The following is a 26,710-nucleotide window of genomic DNA, read 5'->3' as shown; positions in this document are numbered from 1 at the left end:
GCGTCATGTGGTCTTATATTTCTTTTAGCTATCAGGGAGGTGTTTTAAGTTTAAAGCATGTTTCAATGTGAATCAGCTGACTGAAGGTGTTTGTGCACAGCGGGGAGACGCCCAGCTGGGGGCTGCAGCTGAGTGACAGGTCTCCATGAGCGCTTTTTTTCTACACCGCCGGACTGACTATGACCCGGTTGTGCTCCCGGCTGACACCTGACCCATTCACATGCTTAATGTTCTCAATAAGAACGAGTAGACAGAAAACTGGACACTGTGAGTCTAAAGTATGTTTCTGTTCAGTTCCCTTGTTGAAGTCTGAGCCTTCACCTTCATGACTGTGTGTCTGCAGAGATCATGAGCCCGCTCCACACGTTGATATTAAGCGTGTTTAACATTTTTTACACCTCAATATGATCCCTAGTTATTTGATACCCTCAGTTATACATATATTGTCTTGAAATAAATTTGGATTCAGGGAAAAAAACGCATTTGGCATTATTTTTTTACATGGAAAACGTTTACATTCTTTTTAATGATGAATCAATAATGGATCGTTAACATTTCCAAAGATCGATCACAGAAAATACTTGAAATTTACATCCCTAATCTGTTCTGTCGTGGACTGTACCGTCCTGAGAGATCTCTGAGGTTTTGTTAGTCAGTTAAATGTGTGTTTTGGTGAGCAGGAGGGGCATGATGTCAGTCCTGCGGCTTCACCAGTCAGATCACTTGGATGTTTTGGCTCCAAAAGTGTCACCAGAGGAGCATGTCAGAGCCCAGTGTGGCGGTACTCGGTCTTCTATTTTTTACAATGGGAGGAAATGGGGGTACAGGAAAGATTATTCAGAAAACACACACGTCTTACCACCTTCTGTTAAAGTTTAGCCCTGTCTAAATAATCGTACTACTGACCGTTTATATTTCAACATTCCAGTTTTGGATGTGACTTAATACTCTGATAAATGATCAATACCAGCATGAATAAAGAAGAGAGTCAGTTTCACAGATGCCAAAAAGTCATTAGAGTATCTAGCTCAAAAATAAGTGAGGCAGCACTCAGCCACTACAAGCTCTGTCAGGTTAAAGCTTGTTCTGGCCTTCATTTTTATATTCAGACATAAATGATCATAACAGAGACAGAACATCTCTTTTGTGGGAGCAGACTGGCCAGACACCGAGCTTCTGGTGAGTGTTCAGACTCCAGGAGACAATAAGAATAACAAAAAGACTAGATTGTGAAAGCCAAAGGATGAAAGAAGTCTATGTGCTGACTTTTTCTTCAAAAGGTAGGAACAAAATAAATGTTACTCCTTAGCGTTTAAACTGTAACATATTACACAATCAGACTAAAGACTGCCAAATGTTCTCATGGAGGGATTGAAACGATGCTGGATGCTGTGTGTAGGCTGCTGTGTGAGGGTTCAGGTGTTTTTATGTTATTGTACATAGAAAGGGGGGAGGGCTGCACATGCCAATCATCCACTTGAAGACTTCCTTCCTTCCTGCAACCAATGAGTCCGGTCCCTTCATTAAATCTGATGTTGAAATTACAGCCTCCAGCATCCTTGGGAGAGAGAAAAAACTGTAAAGGACAGCATGCATGTATTTTGTCGCCCACTCCCCATTTCAGCCTCTCTAATGAGGACAGTCCAGAAGTGGCAATCAGAGTCTTTCATTCCATGAAATTGACTGTGGAAAGAGGGTGGCTGGACCGGGGAATGGTTGCAGGATGCATCTGCAGCGCTGGCAGCGAAAGATTAGGACGAGGAGAGGAAGGACAGATGGATACTCGGAGAGAGGACAGTAGATCTCGCTGGGGACTAATGATTAGTTCTGACCTCATAAATGAAAGGAAAATAGAGGTCAGACATGGAATTTATTGGTTGTCGCAAGATGAACCCAAGCCAGAAACCCCAGCCGTAAAACATTTGGTAGCTGGGAAGATACAAATAGAGGGAGAACGGAGATGTGCTCTAAGACAGGAGGATGCTCATTTCGATTGCATCCACATTTTACTCCAGTGATGCTCGAGCTCCTTCGCTGAACTCAGGGAGGTTTTGTTAAAGAAGCAGTTAAACACTGGAGCTCCTGCGGGTGTCTTTAGAGAGTCTTTTCTAAATTAGTACACGTAAAGAAATCATCAACATCCCCTTTTCGTGTTAGTTGCAATTACTGAATCATGGAATCAGTTCCAATTCTCCAGCTTGACATATGGAGGTCCAATTTATTTATGAACTGTTTAATTAAGATGGAACGGCAACTGTTCAGATCTGCTCTCCTCTCCAGTCTCTGAGACGCTGGGATTTATTTTCCCAGACACATCCCATGACATATTAGCTGTGTTTTAATGAACAAAATGTGGGAGTCAAAGGGAGTCAGTCGACATTATGCAGTTAATTAAATGATTTGGGGTTGCATAAGATCTGATGTGAGATATTTTCTTTGTAATATTTGGCTAAGATCTCCCAAACACACAGGAGAGACGGCAATTAAGCCAATAAATAACATTTGAAGTGTTTGAAGAAGGAGCAAGATAGTTTGATTATCTAATTAAAGTTGTATGAAATGTTTATGTTTTATATGTTTAATTTTGCAGCATATCAGGAGTTGTGGTAAAGTGGGAGCAGACAGCGATGTTTAGGATCATCTGTCATGGCAGCATTAACTTGCATAGTACCAGTCTGCAGACCTTTGCATGTGCGATCTTAATTATGCAGCGTGGTTCTTCCTCATTGTGACTTTGAATAGTAAATCACGTCATTTGACAGGCTTCCAAACAACTTAGTGCATCGCTCCTGACAGATGATGGCTGTTGCTGCTGCGTAAAGTGGAAAGTGACCATAAAGATTTAATGCTTCACTCGCTCAGCTTAAGTGCCTCGCCTGGGGTCAACAGTTCCCTGTGGTATTTCCAAGGAAATCAAATGCATGTGTACACTGGCGCACACACACACACACACACACACACACACACACACACACACACACACACACACACACACACACACACACACACACACACACACACGCACACACATGCACACACACACACACAGCAGAACTCTGAATTGCTGTAGAAGGAGTGCATTTTTTTTTTTTTAGAAACCTTGAGAATCTAGGGCATTCTGCAGAAACCAACACAGCACATGAGGAAATATACATTTGTGGAAACTCTAAACATAAGTGCCATGAATTCTTCACATTTTAACATGAATTGTGTACTGTTGATCCACATCATCCTCTAAACACACAAGTAAGTAACACAGGTAAAACCTATACTGTGGCATTACGCTGTCAACATCTTTCCAACATCGTCTGATAAACTGCTCTTTTAGTTTGTTGTTGTTGCTAACATACACTACCAGTCAAAAGTTTGGACACACCTTCTCATTCAATGGTTTGTATTTATTTGAATTATTGTCAACATTGTAGATTAATACTGAAGACATCAAAACTATGAAATAATCTGGTTTTACCATAATCTGGATTACTACAGTAGTCAAATAGAGCTATCCATTGTGTACTAACCCTACCTCTGAACAACACAACTGATGGTCTCAAACACATTAAGAAGGCAAGTCATTCTACAAATGAACTCTTGACAAGGCTCATGTCAATTAGGAACCATTCCAGGGGACCACTTCATGAAAGGTTGGCGGTTCGATCCCAGCTCAGGCAGTCACATGCCAAAGTGTCTTTGTGCAAGACACTGAACCCCAAATTGCTACCGCTGTTGTTCAGCAGTTTGTGAATGTGTACGAATGAGATTAGCTAATACTGAAGGTCCCTCACTAATTAGCAGCCTCTACCATCAGTGAGTGAAAGGGGTATGAATGGGTGAATGTGAGGAGTAGTGTGTAAAAGCGCTTTGAGTCGTCAGACAGACTAGAGAAGTGCTATATAAGCACAAGTCCATTTACCATTCCATTCCATTTACCCATGAAGCAGACTGAGAGAATACCAAGAGTGTGCAAAGCTGTCATGAAGGAAAAAGGGGGCTACTTTACAGAACCTAAAATATAAAACATATTCTGCTTTGTTTAAAAAAAAAATTGTTAATTAAATAATTCCATATATGTTCTTTCATGGTTTTGATGTCTTCAGTATTAATCTACAGTGTTTACAATAATTACAATAAATACAAACCCTTGAATGAGAAGGTGTTTCCAAACTTCTGACTGGTAGTGTATACTGATGGCAATGGATGCTATATAAAGTACCAATGAGTTTCCATTCATATGCAGCTTTGCCACTCTAGAGCGACCTTGGGCCTCAGTGCCTTGCCCAAAGACAAGTGTACTAGGGTCAACTGAACGGCTGTCAGCCTCACTGGTTGGCACCGGAATGAGTTGTCAGTTTGATTAATTATTATTTTATTTCATACGTTGTGTGAACTTTCTCATACATCAAGGATACATCCTTTGCGCTGGGACACATCATCAGTGGTGTTCCTGAGGTCATCGGATGTTTTAGGTCTCTCAGTATCATACACCCTCACTCAGGTGACCCAGCCTGTGTTGGTCAGACCCTGGCTTGTGTCCCAGCAGCACTTGCCCACAGCTCACTCCCATTGAGCCAAAGCCATCTGGAGGCCCTTTCCGCTGCCTACATGGCAGACTTGGTGGCTTTCCTCTCGGCAGCCGCTGTGATCCCAAGTAGTGTGTAGACCCTACAAAGTGACCGACCAGCAAATCCTCTGCACCCTGCTTCAATGGTCTCACGCAGGTCTTCCATTCCTCTCTCCTACACTGCTCCACCAGCTCCTGGTACTTCATGTGCCTCCTCAATATGATCCTGCCAGGGCAGTGTCAGCTCTATCAGGAGCACTTGCTTTGAGGCAGTTGATGTTATCACCATGCCTGGCCTTAAATAAATTGCCGTGACGTGGAACGGGAACTTAAGCTGTCTCCCCAGATTGACTCTGGTGGCAGGCGTGTTTGATATTGGCCATGGAGTTGGAGATTGTCTCTGCATGATTCAGCTGTTTAAAAGGTTATGTACAGCTGGTTGTTACCAATGTCATTCTGCAATATCTTAACGCTTGGATCATAAGAACTGATGCATCATTAACCGGCCCCATCAACAATCTGACCACCTGTTGTGATAATGGACTATCAAGTAAAGGAGTTCAAAATAAGAGTTGTTATTTGGGCGTTTTTATGAAATATACTGCTGATTCATTTAAACGAGAGGTACAGAATGGTAAAGAGACACAGTAGGAGGCAAGGAGGGACATGTCGCTTAGTGTATATGTTTAGGAGAGCTAAGTGTAGTGAGTGTTGGAGGGAGTTCAACTTAAAGATAAGTTGAGAAAATTAAAGTTGGTAGTGAACACAAATAAAAGGAGAAGAAAGCACAATTAATATGAAAAGTAACCTAGTACTTAAAAAAGATGGATGGCAAAACATGATGAGAATAAGGTAATGTTTATAACACACACACACACACACACACAATCCCAGCAAGTTATGTTAATTGTGTTAAAAGCACATCATGGACGCTAAAAGCTTCCTTCTGTTTCATAAAGATCAGTGTGAATAAATCAAAGCGATCTGCAGTCTATGAATCCACTCCATCAGTATGTTGGTTTGCCCAATGAACAAGACTGAGACATGATTTCATTTGATGTTAGAGTATAGAACATATTCCTTCTTTTTGAAACTGGGGCGAGCTCTGTGTTAATAATTAAAACCAGTGAAAGACATGGAAACCCGGAACATCAATCTCTGACTCTCTGTGAGATTGTAGAAGTCTTCGTAGCCCCTTACCTCCCACTATCTCATCTTTTCTCCTTCATAGAATAGATATCCGCCATGAATTATTAAAGCCTTTAAATTCTGCCACAGTTTCTATATTGCTTTAGCTGTGCAAAGACACCATGCATTATACATCAGCCTACAGAAATGAAAATTAGTCACATTTACTCTGAAGCATTCTCCGACATCTTTTAATCGTGTGTTTTCACAAATTGCCCTGGTTTGTTTCTGAGCCCCGGAGGGCCACGCCTGCTCCTTTTGGCAGCGGGAGACGAACAGCGATGATTACTCTGTGAAACTTTATCTGTGCCCGGGCCCAGTAAAAGCAAATGATTTGTGGATGTGTCAAACGTTTTGGATATTGTGCTGTTTTATATCTAACGCCAAGGGGTGGCACGGAGCAATAAGCTGCACATAAAACCATTTATTGTTCTTATTTTATACTTCATGACTTTTATACACTTGGATGGTTCTTTCTTTTTGGTAATGCTCGCTCCCTCTTAAGTCATCAAAGACAGTGTCATCAGAAATATGTTTCAGCTGCAGTTGTGTGAGTACCATTTCGGGCTCAGCTAGTAAAGCAGAAGCTTATGTGTCAGTATGGCTGGTGCTTTCAGCAAGCGCGCAAAGTGCTGTGGCCATATGCCGGAGAGAGTCCTTGGAGGAGGGTGCTATTTAACATGCCATCGAAGCACCCCAGGGGGGCTTGAGAAGCAAACACATTCTTCCTTCTGACTTAGTCTCTGTGTCCGTTTGATGAACGAGGGATAGAAGAAGTGAGAGGAAAAGAAAGTGCAGAAGAAGAAGAAGAAAAGGGGTAATGATGATGACTCCCATTTTTCTCTGTCCCCTTCGATTGTGCGATGCTGCTGCTGTCCAGAGACCCAACACATCTGCTCGTGTGTGAGTGTAGTATAATGATCGTCATCATCTTCAGACTTTGACGGATTAATACGCTCAAGGTCATTTGGACATTATGTTCCTGCTGAATTCTGCTTCAAAACCATTCTTAGGAAATAAAATATAATCCAGAATTCTTTATTCACACCTTGTGCTACCAGAATCTGTCTGTCAAAGTTAGGTGTTTTCATCCAGTCCCTCATCTTTATATCATAGACTGCAGTCTGGTGCATGTGACATAGGCCTGTTTTGTGAAAGTCATCAAATATAGAAGCTGGTCATGGGCCCACTGCTTCGAAAAATGACACTGGGGTTCCTCCTCTACTGTATTGTTAAGACTTGGCCCTTCATGTCCAAAGTTATGTTGGATTATACTCACATTAGAGGAGCAAAGATACACTAATCTGAATTGGTAACCAACCTCATGTTAAAGATCTGAGTGCACTGGCCCACAGCACCCTCGATCGGTGGTCAATAGCCCAGTTTGAAAACTGTCCGGTTCACTGAGGTCTTTTATTTTAGGTATTTTTTCTGCAAACTGCGTCTCCAGTCTAGCATGAAGAAGACGTTGACCTTTATTCTTTCACTAGAGTAGCATTGGCTTGGGTGGCTAACCAGGTAGCGGTAGTTAGCTCAAGGGGAGAAAACACAATATCCAAGACCGGTGCAGGAATGTACATGTCCTGATTCAGCAAACCGTGAGGGCCCCAAATGCAGATTCAAAACTTAAAGGATTTCATAAACTAAACTTACTGTCGAACAAAAACACTGGGAACACGGAAACAACTCGAACAATTGGAACATGCTGGTGGGGTAGACAATGATCCGACACAGAAGGGAGGAATCACAGAGACTATATACACACAGGGTAACGAGTAACAGGACAAAGGTGAGGACAATCAACGGTAACACTTTATATTATCTACACACTTTTAAGCATTAATTAAGCATTAATTAATGCTTAACTCATCATCTGTAAAGCATTGTTCATACATTAATACTCATTTATATATCATGTATAAACACAGTTATAAATGTTTTATTATTCATAAATATGACTGTAATGTGTTAACTAACTCTTTGTTAGTTAGTTGGATTCACTAATTACAAATTATCTATTATGGTCATTATAAACCAGTTATAACCACATTTACAGGTTATGATTCTAACATGTAGTAAGGGTGTGTGAACACCTTATTACATAGCAAATTATGTTTAATCAAGGTATTCACAAAGGACTTATAAGCTGCTTGTTCATGGTTTTGTGAGCTGATCTAAAGTGAGGACTCTTTATGCTTTACAAATAATTCATTAATGAGATTTAAGACCAGCAGCACCTTAAAACACAGAATCCAAGTTATTGTTCAGTTTTGCAGCTGCATTTTAACTTGTGTTTACAAATGGTTTTATACAGACAGAGTTTAAATGTTACTGTGTCTTTTTATGTATTTGATATGTCAGATTTTATTTGAGTTTTTCCACTGTGAGCACTTTAAGTTTGAGAGATTTTCTTTTTCAGTTGCAGAGTATTTTAAGTTCATATGAAGTTATTTTGATAAATGCGGTTTTATACAGAGGTTGTTCCCTTTTAATGAATACAAGTCCATGTGTTGCGTATGTTTCCTTATTCTGTTGAATCAATATCTGTGACTTCTGTGTTTTAAGGTGCTGCTGGTCTTAAATCTCATTAATGAATTATTTGTAAAGCATAAAAAGTCCTCACTTTAGATCAGCTCACAAAACCATGAACAAGCAGCTTATAAGCCCTTTGTGACTACCTTAATTAATCATAATTTGCTATGTAATAAGGTGTTCACTAACCCTTACTAAATGTTAGAATCATAACCTGTAAATGTGTTTATAACTGGTTTATAATGACCATAATAGCTCATTTGTAATTGGTGAATGCATAATTTATAAAGTATGAACAAAGAGTTAGTTAACACATTATAGAGAGTCATATTCATGAATAATAAAACATTTATAACTGTGTTTGTACATGATATATAATTAGTATTAATGTATGAACAATGCTTTACAGATGATGAGTTAAGTATTAATTGATGCTTAATTAATGCTTAATTAATGCTTAATTAATGCTTAAAAGTGTGTAGTTAATATAAAGTGTTACCCAATCAACAAGGAGCGAAAATGCAAGTTAAACTAGACTTAACACACTGGGAGACTATTTCTACAACATAAAAACAGGAAACACGATAGACAGGTAACACACACACATAAGACAAAGATCACACATAACCAATACAGAATATAAAGCAGGGAAGCAACACATGGACGATCTATAGAATAAAACCAGAAATCAGACAGAATACAACAAAGAAAATACAAAACAAAAGCAACTCATGACATTACAGCCTTGAACTTAAAAATCAAGTCGTGGACTAAATGAGAAGGACAAGCATCTTTCTAACAGTCTTCCAGTTTGTTCATTTCATAGGAAAACCAATTAGGTAATCTGCTGCTCTAAGACAAAACCTTTTGCTATGATGCTAGCATTAGCAAGCAGTGGCTCAAGTAGCCCCAATATTAAACTTTTTTTGAGCCAGTGAGACTTTAACATGACGTTCAGAGCGACGGCTTTGTAAAATGGTTTATAACCAGTTTCAAACCAAATGTGACAGAAATGTTTCTCAAATTAAGAATTAAGAAAATGGTAGAATAATACTTCTAAATGAAGAGCAATTGGCAACGTGAACCAATGCTTGACTGTCATATGCTTGTCATGTGACAATCATAGAGTAAGAGGGGTGGGAAAAGTCTTGACTTTTCCACATTCCTATTATTTTCAACAACAGCAATTCTCTTCTGTCCTACAAGACTTTAGCTCTGTCATACAGTGTTTGTCTTCTTCTACTTTTATGTTTGATTAACTTTAATTTTTGTAATTGGGTCTTGGATTCTTAATTGTAAGTGTTAGCAAGGCTTTGCAAAGTCAATGAAAGAACCAAAAAAAGAACATTCCCCTATCTGACTCCCCTTCACAGGTGTGTGATTAATGCTTCAGTTTATTTATTTTCATTGGGTGTCTAGTCTTTTTTTTTTCTTAGAATTGTCAAGGTAATTTTATTTTGAAAGACACATTGCTGTTAATTTTTTTTCTCAGCCATATTTATTCAAAAATATTTGGGATTAGGTTATTAATTCACACAAAATGTAATCAGATTGTACCCAATCAAATCATAGCTACTCATTCTGTATTTCAGATCATCTTGTTAAGGAGAGATGCAAACCTCAACTAACTTAGCATCTACTATATGTTATTGCCAACTTGACCATGGAGCCCTTGACATGTAGAACATGCTAGAGGGGAACCAAAATGATCATATTTTGACGCATTGAGCCTCAGACCGCTGCTGTATTCTACAGTTTGAAATGTAAGCTATGAGCATGGTTGACCCAGCTGGCTCATCATGCAATATCTGGCAAACCTCTGATGTTTGAGTCACCAGCAGTCATCCCAGTGAAATCTCCGGTTTGTAGAATAATAATGGCTTGTGTTCATCAGACCTTCCATCAGACCGGAGGAAATCAGCAGATGAGGATGGAGACATTAGGAGGCATCTGGCTGATGGAGGGTTGGATTTAGAAACAACAAGAAAAGAAAGGTGGAAAAACAAAGCGGGCCGGATTAGACGTTAGCACATCTCCTCCTAATGACAGAATTATGACCCCGCTCCATCTGCGACTCAATCATAACCAGCCAGTCGGTGCCGCTCAGCAATTCGTGCTGGTTCCGTTCGGCACTCCCATCTGTACTCAGCACAGAATTAAGGATGTAATCAAACGCTCAGATGTCTAAGAGGTGGGGAGACCGATCCTTCTGGCTTAGATTTTGCCATGTCCACAGCATATATGGCAGACGACGCTGTTTGTGGCTGTGATGATTTGATTTGTGCTCAGATATTGATGCAGAATGGACATTAAGAGGGATGGAGCCTTTCCTTATGTTCGTCGTATCCGGATGTGATCAGTAATTTCAATTTCCAGTCATGCCGCCGCTCCTCAAACCACTTGGTAGTGAAAGCCGTCACATCCTAAACATAATCTGGCACTCTAGGAGACTAGCATCGTTTGCTCCTGCCAAGACAACATAACGTGCGATACTGGCTGTGTGTGTTGGTGTGTGTTGGCTTTTGCATCTTTCAGTTTGGAGAAATGTTACAGGAGAAGTTTGGCATTTTGCACGGATGAAATGACGGCCTTCTAATGTCCTGATATGATACACTGGAATGGGTTTCTCCATTTGATTTATTTCTTTGGCTCTCCTCTCCTCCTCTGCTGCACACCTGTCTGTAAATATCTAGTTAGCTCTGGCTGTGAATGTGCCATGTGACATTAATTCCTGTGTATTTTCTTACCTTTGTGTTTTTTTGCCTGCCCGTCTGAGCTGGATGAAGACGGGGTGGGGGTTGGCAGGTGGGGGTGTATTTTAATAATTTGGTATGCAGCAACAGCACCGTTCTGTTTCATTGCAGGAGCCTTTTGCCTTATCTCCTTAATGGATTATGAGCAAAGGAACAAAAACAGAGGGATGCAGAGTGAGAATGATTGGACTCCCTGCAAAAGGGCCGGCAGGAAATGGTCTGCAGCCAGATAAATAAACCACTCTGCCTGTACATTTCCTCTGCCCCTGAATCACAGATGTTATTAAGAAAGAGAACAATGCAAACAGCTTGTTGTCAAGAGTCATTTGAGCTTGTGTCGTCCTTGCATTCTGATTTACCTGCCTGCTGGTGGGGGTATAGACGTGTCAGCTAGTCCGTTAGCCTGCTGCCGGTGTGTTAATTTGTGTCCTGAGACATTAGACGCCGTCTTTTCCTTGTTTGCCTGCATAAAAAGAGGCACAAACTCAATGCTCTAAATGCCAATACACAGCCCTCCTAGAGGCAAACTCCAGCACAATTGCTGTGCATGGAAGCTCAAGTTTTACCTTTAATCAGTGCTTATTTAAAGGGTAATTTCTATATTTTTCTTCAGCTAGACTTTTGAGATCAGTATTTCAGCACATTCTTGATTTAAGAGGTTAAGTAAAAGGCGGCATTGAGTGTCACCATGTCATTTATAGTATGCTCCACATCTGATTCATTGAAAGCCCTGTTGATTTGAACACCGGCAGCTACAAAGAAAAGGGCTGCAGAATACCTTTTTCTTGTAAAAGGTCAGAGTCATTTCAGATTGGTATTGTGCCAAACTATGACTCTGAAGCATTCAGACAGAAATCCAAAGCCTGATTAAAATGTTAAATAGCTACTTCTAATGGGTAAATTAGATGTTTTTAACTCTAAACTGTCTTTTATGTTGATGGACTTTTCTGTATTTTAGATTCCTATTCAAGCTGCTTTTCAAAAAGGGTTTATTTAGATGGAGCTGTTTGCTGGTCGTGCCAAAAACCACCTTGTTTGAAAAGGTTTTGGACAATGAGAAGACAGGTTACCTTGAAAGGATATCTGTTCAACAGATATAAATGTTGTTGATATTTTGTGCTGCCTTGGGTTAAATCAAATTTTTTGTAGCCAATTGGGTTTATTTGGGAGTAAACCTGGCTTTGGGCCACAGCTAAGAACGTCTTTCATTTTACTTGTGGTTTGATTTTTCTGTTGAAAGTTTGTGTCCAAGAATGATTTCCTTAAGACATGCTCCTTAATGTTTGTTGTCAGTGCATGACCCCTGTCAGCGATGGTGCTCAAACTGATATTTTGCATTCATTTCATTTTATTTTCTTCTGTGAAGGTTTTTTTTTTATTATTGTGATGGACCTTGTACTCTAGCTTCTCCAAGTAGGTGCTGTGTGAAAGTTGAAAATGGGGTTTCACACGAGATCAATCTTTTTTTTAGAATCCTGCTTGAAAAAAATAGCACTGCTTTTAATTTTAACTAACCATAGTCTATCTGATTCTAGAACTCACATCCTGACAGTGCTGTATTTTATACACATACACTACCAGTCAAAAGTTTGGAAACACCTTCTCATTCAAGGGTTTGTATTTATTTTAATGATTGTAAACACTGTAGATTAATACTGAAGACATCAAAACTATGAAAGAACATATATGGAATTATTGAATGAACAAAAAAAGTGTTAAACGAAGCAGAATATGTTTTATATTTTAGATTCTGTAAAGTAGCCCCCTTTTTCCTTCATGACAGCTTTGCACCCTGTTGAGCCGCATTTTGTAATAACGGTGCATTTTGTAATAAACGTCCAAAATGTAAAAACTTTTTCATTTCATTTTGTAATAAAGCCGCATTTTGTAATAAACTGCCGCATTTTGTAATAAACTGCCCCAACGCATTTTGTAATAATCTTCTCAAAATGTAATAACTTATTACATAATGCGGCAAAATTTATTACAAAATGCGTTGGGGCAGTTTATTACAAAATGCGGCAGTTTATTACAAAATGCAGCAGTTTATTACAAAATGCGGCTTATTACAAAATGAAATGAAAAAGTTATTACATTTTGAACGTTTATTACAAAATGCACCATTATTACAAAATGCGGCTCAACACACCCTCTTGGTATTCTCCCAGTCTACTTCATGAAGTGGTCTCCTGGAATGGTTTGTAATTAACATGAGCCTTGTAACAATGACTTGCCTTCATAATGTGTTTGAGACCATCTGTTGTGTTGTTCAGAGGTAGGGTTAGCACACAATGGATAGCCCTATTTGACTACTGTTGTAATCCAGATTATGGTAAAACCAGATTATTTCATAGTTTTGATGTCTTCAGTATTAATCTACAATGTTGAAAATAATTAAAATACATAAAAACCATTCAATGAGACCAAACTTTTGATTGGTTGTGTATACAATGAGCTGGATTGAGATGGAAGTCATGACAGATGTGATATAGATGTTGCAGTTTATATCCAGTTTACTTCCTCGAATCAGCCAGCGAAAAGCAGTTCCTTCAGACCGGAAAAAAAGCCCCAGACTGATATAACCTCTGATTATCATAGAAATAGTAACGTCTCATTTAAATGAACAGATCTCTATAGGTTTATTATTCTTGAATCAATCAGATTTGGAATTATTGTCAAAGGTTTTAACATGACCATGCTTATTGATACTACAGCACATTAACCACCAACTCTCAGCAGCCAGTAGAAAAATCACTAGAGCTGTTAGTTACTGTATTAGTGAATTAGGTATTATTTGCAGTGATGTTCGTTTGCATAGAAAGGGGCATATTGTGCCTCAAATTACTGCATAATTGCTCATTTATGCATACAACACCGGCACACAGTGACGCTATTTGCTCTACAGCACAGTTTGTGGAGCATTTAACTCAGTGTGTGTGTGCTTTGTGAATTACACAATGTCTTCTTGGCTCAAAAGTGAACATAATTAAATTTATTTTTAGCCCTGGACTGCATTATTATTACAATCATTGCTTTAACATTTATTTCTCATTTAATTATGCATTTATTTATTTACTTCTTGTATTCATCTGATCTTGTTAATGCTACCTTGTTTTTAACTTTTCTTTCCACTCTTACTTATTTTATTAATTTGACTCTATTGATTTTATTTTATTTCGAAGTATTTTATTTATAATCGTGCCTTTTATAATTATACCATTGCTGTTGTTTTCTGTCTCTGTTTGTGAAGCACTTTGGGCTGCATATTTGTATGTATGAAAGGTGCTATATAAATAAAGATGAGTTGAATTGAGTTGAGTTCTGCAGGCGCAAAAGCCGTTCAGTCCTTTTATGAATCAGTCCCTGAGTGTCTGAGTGGACCTGCATTTACTTAGAGTTTACTTCAGATTTTTGTAACATAAAAACTCAGTGCTGCTTCTCCGTGTTTGGTTCTAACTCTAGGAACAAAAAGCAGACCTGTCCAGGGAGACCTTCACAGTCTTGGTGGTTTTGTTGTTTATGAGAATATTTCTCATGTATCTTGGCCCTAAATCACCCAGGAATCTATAGACCAGCAGTTGTATTTTCAAATCTTTTAAGGGGTTAGACCTCTGAATTGCTTGGTTTGCCCAGTTCTTGTATGGAATCACGGTCCCTGCTGGCTTTGTAATGTACATCTGTGTGTCATTTGCGTAGTTAAGGGAACTTATTTTATTGTTCTTCATTGTCTGAACCAGTGAAAGCATGCAAACGTCAAATAAAAGAGGACCGAGGATGGAGCCTTGGGGAACCCCACATGTAATTTTTGTCTGCTCGGATGTAAAGTTACCCACCAAGTAATGTTGGGGTCAACTATTCCTGTATGCAGCACTGACATACAGTAGTGCTTAGACTAGAATCCTGCCATGGTCTGTGTTTAAATGGATATTATTAAACAGATAACCAAGAGCAGTCCCAGAGTTAGTTAGTTTTTCTGTTTAAGAGGTCAACTTGCATGAGGCACTGTGGCAGCTATGTTTCTTGCTAACTTTTACTGCACTGTGATATACAAAGAATATGAGTCATGACATACTGATTTAAAGGTCCCATGTAATGTTAATCATATCTCTTTATAACATGTCCTAGTTGTCTTTTAAGCAAGGTCATGAATTAAGTTGTAAAAAACATCAAATTGTGTATGATCTGTATCCACTCTGTTTCTAACCTAATTTCCCATGCTGTGATCTGAGTCATTGTGTTGACTGGCTTCCTGAATCTGGTCTGAGGGGGGAGAGTGCAGACCAGAGGCAGAGAAACACCAACAATAAAATGGCAAGACCCCCTGCCATTTCCAAGCTTTACAAAGTGGCAACACTTACCAATGGCACATCCACTTTTGTTTGGTCAAGGATGCTTTGATTAGCGTCAGTCGAGAAGCAAACCCAGCTTTATACTTACGGTGATTATTAATGCTATCTAAGGTGAAGTGGTTGGCACAGACAAACAAATTAGCTTTGACTGGAGCAGCATGTTGTTGTTGAGAATAAAAAGCAACTGTTGTATGCTTGGCCCCGAAATTGCAGGGACAGAATAAAGACTGCTTTTGATAGTTTTTGCAACCAAACAACAGAGCAGTTGGCGTGTCCGGCTCATGACGTCACCCATCTGTTTCTGAAGCTCTGTTTTGAGGCCAATCGTCGTCTGGAGCCATATTGGAAATGCTGAACTCAACATAACTGCTGTCGAGCAATTGTGACGTTGAGAGGCGGGCTTTGAGCCTCCTAGCCAACAGCTACAGTGTTCCCGCCTGTCAATCAAGTCAGCTCTGCCTCTCATTATGCAAAACTCATAATCTGAATATCTTTGAAAGTACCGCATTATGAAAAAATTCAACCCCCGTACAGAGAAATTAGCTATCCAGACAACATTCGTTTTTTGAACCAGGCTGTAAACATGTTTATTTCTGCTGTAAATATCGGCTTTTTTGAATTGGTGTCTATGTGGTTTCCGGTGCTTCCACAGCCAGCCTCAAGCCAACCCTCGATTAATTGCAGTTTTTAGCACTTCCGCATTGGACTCATATTTTTAGACCGGAGGTTGCCGCTTGGTCTGGCTCTGATCTTCAACATCTTGGCTCTGCAATGACAAAGGTAAACAACAATAGCTTAAGAGAGAGCAGGTTTCAAATCACCAGAAGTTGGCCTAAAGAGATAATGTAGGGTGTTTTTTGGTTTCACATTTTGACACTTGCTGCATTGAAGGAGGATTAAAAGACAAATATGTGTTTTTCATTATATGGGACCTTTAACTGTAATAGTGGTCGTGATTCGCCGTAAGTCTACCATCTATAACAGTTACACATTATTGGCGCATCAAAGTGTCTTTTTTGTTTTTACAATTTTAACTTTCATTTCTATTTCGGTTTTTAATGTCATGCTATAACCAACTGTATGATGTGTTAAACCAGAACCAGAGGACCTTTAAGCTTTCCTGATTTTATTCCAGGAATGTCTCACAAAGTTCTTGGTATGAATTCCACATGGCTGGCAAATGCATTGAAGGTTTTGCATGTATGGAGTGTGACCATGTGTGTGAGTGAGTTGGTTTGGTACCAGGACTTTGCCTCGAGGCTTCTCCATGTTACTGAGATGTTGTTTAATGCAGTCGGTCATTCATGGTCAAAATTGATTGTAATTTTGGCACGATGGTTGCATTATAGCCGTAAGTAAGCTCAGTTGGTGTTTTGTGGATGCTGTTGTGATGCCTTGTACTTCTATGTTGGGATCATTTTTAGCTCACGGTTTTTGCAGGCAACACAAAACGTTTTATTCTGCAGCGTCTCTCCAGGTTGATCTTTGACCCTCGCTGTGTGAGACCTTGCAGAGCTCTGATGCTTATTTTATGATTCGAGTACAGAAAGAAACGAGGAACTCAGTTCAAGCCTTTTCTGCCAAACAGTTCTTTGTGTGTTCCATAAGTATTTCAGTGGAAAAAAAAGCATTTGTGAGAGCAATAGCCTTCGGGGGTTGCGCCAAATGAAAATGCTTTTTTTTCTAACCCCCCACACCTCACTCAAGAAGTGTTTGCTTGTTTTCTGTTACTACTCGCTCTCTCTTTCTCTCTCTCTCTATCTCTCTTTCTCGTTTTTACCTTTGATTTGAACTCTGACATCCAAGTCTGCCCCAGGATGTCTGTCACAAACTGCAGTCCAACGTTGTGACAATGCTTTTTTTCTTCCCGTGCCTTTTATGACCTTCTTTTCTTCCTCTTTCTGTTCTTTTTTTCTGTTTTTTCCCTTTCAAGGTCTGGCGCACCTGACGTTAAACGACCAAGGTATGGGTTCATTCCTTTTTTATTTTGGTTGTTTTTTTTCTCTTTCTTTTTCGTTTTTTTTTAGAGGAATTGACTCAGCCTCTCTGCCCCCAACTCCCTGGAAACTGCCGCTTTCTCCTCACGATTTCCTCCTCTGCTTTTTCGCTTCTCTTGGTGCCATTTCCTTCCATGTCCTCCCAAATCCTCCCTTGTCTTTTTGACCCTTACCAACATCCTCCCCTGTTGCTGCCCCCTTCTTACCCTCCCACCAAATCTCATTTATTTTTGTTTGTGCCCCTTGCTTCTCTCCCCCTCCCTGCCTCCATTTCTTCGTGCTTCTCTGTGACCTCCACCAACCCGTGTCCCACCCCTTTGTCCTGTCCTATGGCTCACGTCCTGGACCTTCACCTCTGACCACCTTTGACCCCCGACGACCTGAACCAGGGGCTGAAGGTAACACTTTTCTGCTATCCCTTCTGCTTGAGTTTTAAACAACAGAAATAAAAGGGGAAAAGAAAAAGTGCTGATTCTATTGGAAATGTGTTTGCTGGTCCAAAAATAACCAAAAGAAAATGTGTCCAGACTTCCATTCACTAACACTTCAGGTCAAAGTGTTTTCCGAATGTGCAGAGTTTCTCATCACCACTCTGCTGACATTCCCATTGTTTGGCATTCAGATTTTTAAAGGGCTTCTCTTCTAAATTAAATGTGCTAGACTTTCTTGTTATGAGAAAATGTGTTTGCAACTGTTTTGATGATGCTTTGAACACTGGATGATATTTATGCTGCTATTCTGTCTGCTTCTTACACCACAGCTGTTATTACACCACACCTCTTCCTGTCCCTCAAACTTTATTTGCATCTTTTGACCTTTTGTGCATTCAATATCATTTTTTAAAGGGTGTTTAATCAGAAGAGAAAGGTTTCCAGGCAGCCCAGGTTGATTTTTAACTACACAAAAGCTCCAGTAGAACTCAAGTATAACCCTCTTGGTTATGTTCTCCCCTCGGTCCCTGACATTTCTCTTCCTCTGGCCTCCATGTAAGGATTGACCAAGGGAAGAAAAAAAAAAGCTGTTAAGGGAAAGTTCATAATAGACAAAGGAAGTGAACAAGTGCAGCAGTCAGAGAATGTTCTGACCTTTACTGGTAACTGGCAGAGATCTTCCTGTCTTCTCCCATCCTCCAGCCTCCCTCCCTTGACTCTGGCCTTCACCCTGTCTCACTGGTTAATCTCAAGTTGTCAATCATCTCAAGATGCTCAACACTTCAGGGAAAGCTTGGATTGTATTGGTAAACTCAGAAAGTAGCTTGTCTTAGTTTTCTGACTTGTAGAGATCCCAGTTGTGCCGTCCGTGACCTTTTCATATATATAGTTTAAAAACTTGCACAGATATATCCCCAATCGTACAATGCATTTATCATATTTCTGCTTCTTAAAAAGACAAGAAAACATTTAGAGAAGAGTTTGTAACTCACTCATCGTAACATTTGTTCTCTTTTTGATCATCCCCGTCAAAAGTCAAATAGAAAACTGAGAAAACGCCAGTTACTGATGTCATGAGATCAAATGGACGCTGCAACAAACTCTGACTAAACTACAGCGTCAAATAGTTTGCTGAGAGCACGTACAGATCAGTTTTTCCTCTTTAAAAAGTTGCTTGTCTATTACTCGACCATTCCAGGTGCAATAACACCCAAGAGATCAGCTGAAGTTGCGATATGTGATGTGCAGTGGGCATACATGTTTTACAAGTAATATAAACAGGAACAATGCCTAACCTTATAACTCTGATCCCATTGAGGCCTTGTACAACTGATGCAACACTAGGGGAGCAACACTGCATCTCCCTCCTGTCCCCCGAGACACGCCCTGATCTTAACATCAGACATCCAGGCTGGGAGCCACCGTGTGCTGAGATCTGAGCTTGAAAGGTAGCTGAAAATAAATAAATAAATAAATAAATAAATAACAAGAAATTGGAAAATATATAAATAAATAACAGCAGGAGAGAAAAGGGAGTTTGTGACTGTGGAAGTTCAGATGACATAAATCTATTCCATGTTATAGCAGGGGTGCTTTATTAATGAGCTTGTCTGTGACTGCAACTCACCTCCAGTGTTATCTTATTCCCTTCAAATTACCAGGTATGAAAATAAACAAAACATAAAAAGGTTGCTAAATACGGCAAAGAAATTCAGTGAAGGTCCACCGTTAATTTATTCAAACAAAAATGTATAAGTTAAGTTTTCTTTAATGCACTTGTTTTTCATGATTAAATAGAGACAATAGCATAAATGGTAATAAATTGACTATTAGTTAATTCTGTTCATAACACCCTCATGAATACAGACAAAACAGTCGTCTCTTTTCAGTTGGACACTTAGTTACATCTAGCTGAAACAAGTGCACCGCCTCCATGCATCTGTGTTATTGTCATTGGATGATTTTGCCCTGTCTCACTGGTTAATCTCAAGTTGTCAATCATCTCAAGATGCTCAACACTTCAGGGAAAGCTTGGATTGTATTGGTAAACTCAGAAAGTAGCTTGTCTTAGTTTTCTGACTTGTAGAGATCCCAGTTGTGCCGTCCGTGACCTTTTCATATATATAGTTTAAAAACTTGCACAGATATATCCCCAATCGTACAATGCATTTATCATATTTCTGCTTCTTAAAAAGACAAGAAAACATTTAGAGAAGAGTTTGTGTCTCGCTCATCGTAACATTCGTTCTCTTTTTGATCATCCCCGTCAAAGGTCAAATAGAAAACTGAGAAAACGCCAGTTACTGAAGTCATGAGATCAAATGAACGCTGCAACAAACTCTGAGTAAACTATAGCGTCAAATACTGTGGGGCAAAAAAGTATTTAGTCAGCCACTGATTTTGCAAGTTCTCCCACTTAGAAAGATGAGAGAGGTCTGTCATTTTCATCAGAGGTACACTTCAACTATGAGAGGCAAAATGAAAAAAAAAATCCAGGAAATCACATTGTAGGATTTTTAAAGAATTTATTTGTAAATTATGGTGGAAAATAAGTATTTGGTCAATAACAAAAGTTCAACTCAATACTTTGTAACATAACCTTTGTTGGCAATGACAGAGGTCAAGCGTTTCCTGTAAGTCTTCACCAGGTTTGCACACACTGTAGCTGGTATTTTGGCCCATTCCTCCATGCAGATCTCCTCTAGAGCAGTGATCATAAATTATAATGCATTTGAACATTTTTTAAAATATTTTGCACTCAATTTTTCAAGTGTGTTACACCAATGTGACACACAGCAAGGTAATCCATTTGTACATAACAATTACAGAGTAGACCACGTAAACAAAACAAAATAAAAGGAACAAGACAAATGGAAAAAACATACAGAAGAACATATTGAAGTTTTGTACCGACAATTAAACACAAACACAAAATCCATAAACTTTCTATCATATTCCACAGGTTTGAACATTTCACTGTTGGGTTGAACAATAAATTAAAACACACCCCTTTGAGTTCAGGGAAACAGTTTTTCACTCTTGATTTTACAATGTTACAATGTTATAATGTCATTTAGCAGACGCTTTTATCCAAAGCGACGTACATACGAGAACAAGGACAACACAAGCAAAGATCTAGACAAGAGGAAACAAGATCAGTAAGAGTAACAAAGTGCTTCAAGTCAATTTGGGAGCAGGTACTGCCAAGCAGTGTAAAGGCAATGCACAAAAATAAGTAAGGAATTTTTTTTCCCGAAATAAGGAACATCTACAATGAAGCAACCAAACCATTTAAGACCTTCCATTATCATCATCAACAATTAACATCACCACAATAATGACCAAAGTACCAAGTGCTGGGTCACTCAAGAGCTGAACACAGATTCCCAGAGTAGAGCAGGACAGTGTGAGTCAACTGTAGCTGGAAGACATGATCTGCCACTGGGGACAACAGTGGAGAACAGTCTAGCTAAGTGCATAGTGCTTCCTAAAGAGCTGGGTCTTTAGCTGTCTTTTGAAAGTAGAGAGGGACTCTGCAGATCGAATGGAGTTGGCCAATTCATTCCACCATTTAGGGGCAACAGAAGAGAAGAGTCCAGCTAGTGATTTTGATTTTGAGGCCTTGTGTGCTGGAAGCACTAGGCGCTTTTCAGAGGCTGAGCGTAGCAGGTGAGAAGGGCAGTAGACCTGGATGAGGGGTTCCAGGTAAACTGGAGCGGTTTTGGTGACTGCTTTGTAAGTCATGATTAGAGTTTTGTATCTGATGCGAGCTGCAACTGGAAGCCAGTGTAGTGAGATGAGCAGCGGAGTGACATGAGCTGTCTTAGGCTGGTTGAAGACCAGACGTGCTGCTGCGTTCGGGATCATTTGCAGAGGTTTGACTGTGCATGCAGGGAGGCCTGCCAGTAGAGAGTTGCAGTAGTCAATGCGTGACATTACAAGAGCTTGAACCAGGAGCTGTGTTGCGTGTTCTGTCACGCATTTACATGTTTGATTGTTCAATAGACCAGATTTGTACTCTCTATCAAGAAAATACTGATCATATTGGTGTTTCTGAATTGAGGAGGCATGAAGGAAATATAGGCTTTCACTTTGTTGAAGATACCATGAGTCACTGTGTCCTACAATCCATGTAGGATATTTCTCAGAACTGTAAGTGGGCTCCTGATTTATAGTTTACAATAAAAAGTGAGAGATAAATGCCATCAGGTCAGGGGCGTAGTTTATATCACAACATTATAACAAAATGCAACCTATCACACATAAGCAGCAGCTCTGCTCTAGATCCTAAAACATGTCCCCTCAATCACCCATACCTCCATTTTAACTACTGTATCATCAAACAAGATGTTTACCTCAGTTCATCCCTCCAATATGAACACAAAGGTAGCTTATATGTCTCTGTCCCCAGCAGCAGATGAATTGTTCCCATAATCCCTTCATCTCTATTCAGCTCCTCTGCCTCCGTACAGCATTTCCCGCAACCTGCTGCCATTTAACTCTGAACCCTGTCCACAGTCCATCCCAAACTGGACTCACTGTTTGCTCCGGGCCCCTAGATGAGCACACACACCAGATAATAGAACGTACCAGAAGAATTGGAAATCTGACATCAGAGCATCGCTGCATCTCCATCCTGTCCCCCGAGACACACCCTGATCTTAACATCAGACATCCAGGCTGGGAGCCACCGTGTGCTGAGATCTGAGCTTGAAAGGTAGCTGAAAATAAATAAATAAATAACAAAAAATTGGAAAATAGATAAATAAATAACAGCAGGAGAGAAAAGGGAGTTTGTGACTGTGGAAGTTCAGATGAAATAAATCTATTCCATGTTATAGCAGGGGTGCTTTATTAATGAGCTTGTCTGTGACTGCAACTCACCTCCAGTGTTATCTTATTCCCTTCAAATTACCAGGTAATGCACTTGTTTTTCATGATTAAATAGAGACAATAGCATAAATGGTAATAAACTGACTATTAGTTAATTCTGTTCATAACACCCTCATGAATACAGACGAAACAGTCGTCTCTTTTCAGTTGGACACTTAGTTACATCTAGCTGAAACAAGTGCACCGCCTCCATGCATCTGTGTTATTGTCATTGGATGATTTTGCCCAGCACATGTCACCAAGAATGTTAGGCAAAAGTCATAATTAGCTTACTAGTAGGTGTCTTATGAAAAGCCAAACAAAGCTAGCAGCTAGCAAAAATGAGTGCCTCATTACAACCAGCAAGCCTGTGCTGTGGGTAGGAAGAAAAGAGACAACCTGTGGACACATTTTGGATCATCAGTACCGATTACAAAATGAGTCCTGATGAGATCATGGGAGGAAAAAACACTGATATTGTAACTATGGATGATTGATGTATGATGATTCGATGAAATGAATAATTGTTATCTCCCTAAATGTAACGTTCACAAAACTCAGTTATTTGTCTGTGCTGTCGATTCATGCGATTCATGCTATGGAGGTATTTTTTGACAATGCAGTGCAACTCCGAGCCGAGGCGCCTTACGGTACACATTTACCTGCTTCTTCTAAAATCTGGTTCAGGATTTCTTAGGACTCATAAACAGACTCTGAGTCATTCAGATTCAAAATGTTGAACATGATTTGGTGACATGTAGCTCCATGTAGTAATTAGGGATTTGAAATGTGACTTATTGCACTTTCATAACATCTTTTAGGTGTAACCGGTCTGTGATGTCCCTGCGTTGTGTTCTGATATTAATGACAGGAAACAGTAGGTGGGGTTCTTGCTCTTTACTGGCAGTTCTGTGCCAAATACAGCAACAATGAGTCCTGTGAGCTGTGGGTGTATCATGGGTCTTCCCTCTGACCAAGCCAAAATCAGCTCTCTACAGAAAACAGTTTATAAAATCAGCAAATAAAACAAGGAATCTGTTACAAGAAGCATTTAAAAAATATATATAAATACAAATATTCCTATTAAACAATCTACTGTATTAACATAGCCATAGCTGCTAAACTTTGCAGTGTAACATTTCAACAACATACACAAAATTCCTCCATACCTGTGATAAAAGACAGCAACAATGAGTCCCCTGCTGTGGGTGTATCATTGGTCTTCCCTGATAAAATGACAAACAGTCATTAACAGAGATCAGCGGAGTTCATTTCCTAATGGTTATGCTAACCGGTATTTTAGAAAAAAAACATCTGTAACCTGATTTAATGAATTCAAAACTTTGTAGAAATTAACTAGGAGCGGCCGAATGTGACATAGAACAGAATACAACTCTAATAACGTTTGAATCTCTTTTTCTAACTTTTCTAAAAAAAAAATATATATCACTGGAGCATAACTAACTAACCTATCTCTGACCATGCCAAAACCAGCTCTGACCAGACTGCTCACTGCACTCCACACATGCACAGACTCTAGGATACGCAGGTAGGAGGAAAAGGAAACCAAAATAAGAAAAATAAGAAAATGAAATGTATATGGCTTAACCACAACAACCTGTTACATAGGCTCACTTTGTTGTAGGACAAGGAAACACACTTTCATCCAAGATGACTGAACTTACTGAATTCATTCTTCTTCTGACAGATTTTTCCTTTCCCATCGCCTTAATCTTGACTAAAACAATGCTAGACACAGACACCGAAATATGACTCAAAAAACTAATTCTAACACTTTGGAGAAACCGGTTTGGCCTTGTAGACAAGTCACGTCTCATGGACAGAGGCTCTAGTTCTCAAAGGGGGGCGGCCTAGCTCTATTCCCAAAGGAAGCCCTTTACCACATGTCATTACTACTCTATCCACTGTCCTATTCTCTAAAGATGTAAAGGCTCAAAAATAGACACCGTGACACGTGCACGTCTGATGCATAATTCTGTTTGGAGTGAAACAACCCAACTACAACACAAACAGTTATATTTGATTGTCTGTTTCATCATTACTCCCTCATCAGGGCTGAGCCATGATACCTGAACAAAGAAGAACAATAAGGAAAAAAATAACCTGCAGGATGGGTTCCATGTTAACTTGGTACAGTAGTGAGTAAAGTGGCTGATTATGCAAGTCTCATCAAACAGTACCTACCCAGCCATTTACAAAGATTACCCTGTAGCCAGAATTAACAGTGTTTGTTCCCAAAAGCAGAACCCAGAAAGCATCTTAAAAGAACAAGAAATCAATAAACCTATTCGGTGAAGGCAGGAATGTGCGACATGTTAACGGATTAGACAATTTTCATCAGAGGATTTAGGCAGCTTCTCAGGCGTCTTCCTTAAAAATCCATGTGTGTGTGTGTGAGCAAACATGCATGTGTGTGTGTCTGTGTGTGTGTCAGGGTAGCCGCGTTTTCAATGAAAGAAAAGGTTTTCAATGTTAACGATCAGAGGCAGGTGCCTCAGCCGTCACATAACCAGGCCAAGAAAATCAATGCCGGTCTCCTCTCAGACCCAAGGCTGTCCTTCACAGCTGCAAGAAGGACAAACCCCAGGCTTCAGTCACCGCTGATCTCTTATCTGCCTGTCTGTGAGGCTGCTGCCAACACCACGCACCCAGTCTCAGGCTGGCAACGCTATAGATTATATTTAACAATCGAATAGTTATCATTTTATTCATGGCTGATTGGTCATTACAGCAACAATGGAGGGATATTTGTCAATAGAGCATTGACAGGGACACAGCTCAAATCACAGGCGCTGGAGGACTGACTGTAATCATATCAATGTGTAGAAAGAAGGCAGGGAAATTCATGTCAGGAAGTGAACACAACAAAACCTGAGGCACTGATTTGGTTTACAAGAGATGTTTTGTTTGGTTTATGTCAGAAGAAACACTGAAATTGTGTGTCAGTTTAATCTCACTGTTATTAATTGGTTCACGTGTAGATTTGAAACCTTGAAGTAAAGTGCTGCAGCAGAATAGAAGTATACCATTCGGAGAAACCTTGGAGGAAAATGAAATAAAACAACAAACATGGATCAACAAAGCTGTTGCAAAGTTATCCTGAAGGCATCACACTCCTGACCTTGACCAAATGCTGTGCTAAATCTTCAGATGTGATGGGATTTACCTTGTTGGAGCTTTGCCCACAAATATTGTTTTAACAGCATTTACAAGGGCAGAGGAACAGGAAGGTTCGGGGGTTCACCTTGATCTACAGATTGTAATTACATTCTGATTCAACAGTTTGGGAGTTATCAGGAGGCAGAGTGTGGATGAATATTTGATTTGGTTAAAATGCTGGAAATCCTCCTCATTCTTTAAACAACTCTTTCTTGCACAGCTTGAATTAAGCCCGACGTTATCTTTAAAGTAAATGAATATACAGAAGCTTTATGAGAGCTTATCTCATCAGAGAACACAGAACACCATCCCTCAGGAATTTGCATACTTGTGCATTTTAAAACATCTAACATATCAAACTAAGCTTTGAAATGACACCGTTTAAAATCCAACACATCTGGTTCCCTCTTTTGTTAGCTAAAATATGCATGAGTAAATAATTCACCATAAAAGGTATTTACTTCTCCCCACAGATCTGTATGCATAGTGATATCTATATAATAAGCAGTATTGATGTTTTGTTAACACTTAAGTGTATGTAAATATAGATGCAGACATATTTCCCCAGCACAAAGATCCCCAAGGTATAACCAAGCATCCTCACTGATGTCTCAACTCTACACATCTAATTACATAGGTTCAAATCAGCTGTGACTTTTAATAGATACAAACATGCAACTTAATGGTTCTGACTTGTGTTCCTTTCCGGTCCCTTGTCTCTGGAATATGCTCGAGCCCACAGATCATTCAGTTCCACCTTCACTTTTGGAGAGACCAGCCTCATGCATACTGGGAATCAAATTAACCAGGCTCTGGGAGATTGTCTCTTGGCAGCTTTAATGTAGAT

General features: G+C 39.6%; 1 protein-coding gene across 1 annotated transcript in view; it reads left to right on the top strand.

Moving 5' to 3' along the window:
* The window catches only part of nrxn2b (neurexin 2b), a 1,139,450-nt gene that overhangs the window by 281,153 nt on the left and 831,587 nt on the right, over window positions 1-26,710 (top strand). The window contains exons 4-5 of the mRNA XM_034676291.1: window positions 17,317-17,346; window positions 17,770-17,778. Of these exons, the coding sequence (XP_034532182.1) occupies window positions 17,317-17,346; window positions 17,770-17,778 (39 nt within the window). The remainder of the gene's footprint in view (window positions 1-17,316; window positions 17,347-17,769; window positions 17,779-26,710) is intronic.

Source organism: Notolabrus celidotus, chromosome 23 (assembly GCF_009762535.1).
Source record: "Notolabrus celidotus isolate fNotCel1 chromosome 23, fNotCel1.pri, whole genome shotgun sequence".
Lineage (NCBI taxonomy): Eukaryota > Metazoa > Chordata > Actinopteri > Labriformes > Labridae > Notolabrus > Notolabrus celidotus.
Note: the sequence above shows the minus strand (reverse complement) of the source record. Positions and strands in the feature narration are given on the sequence as shown.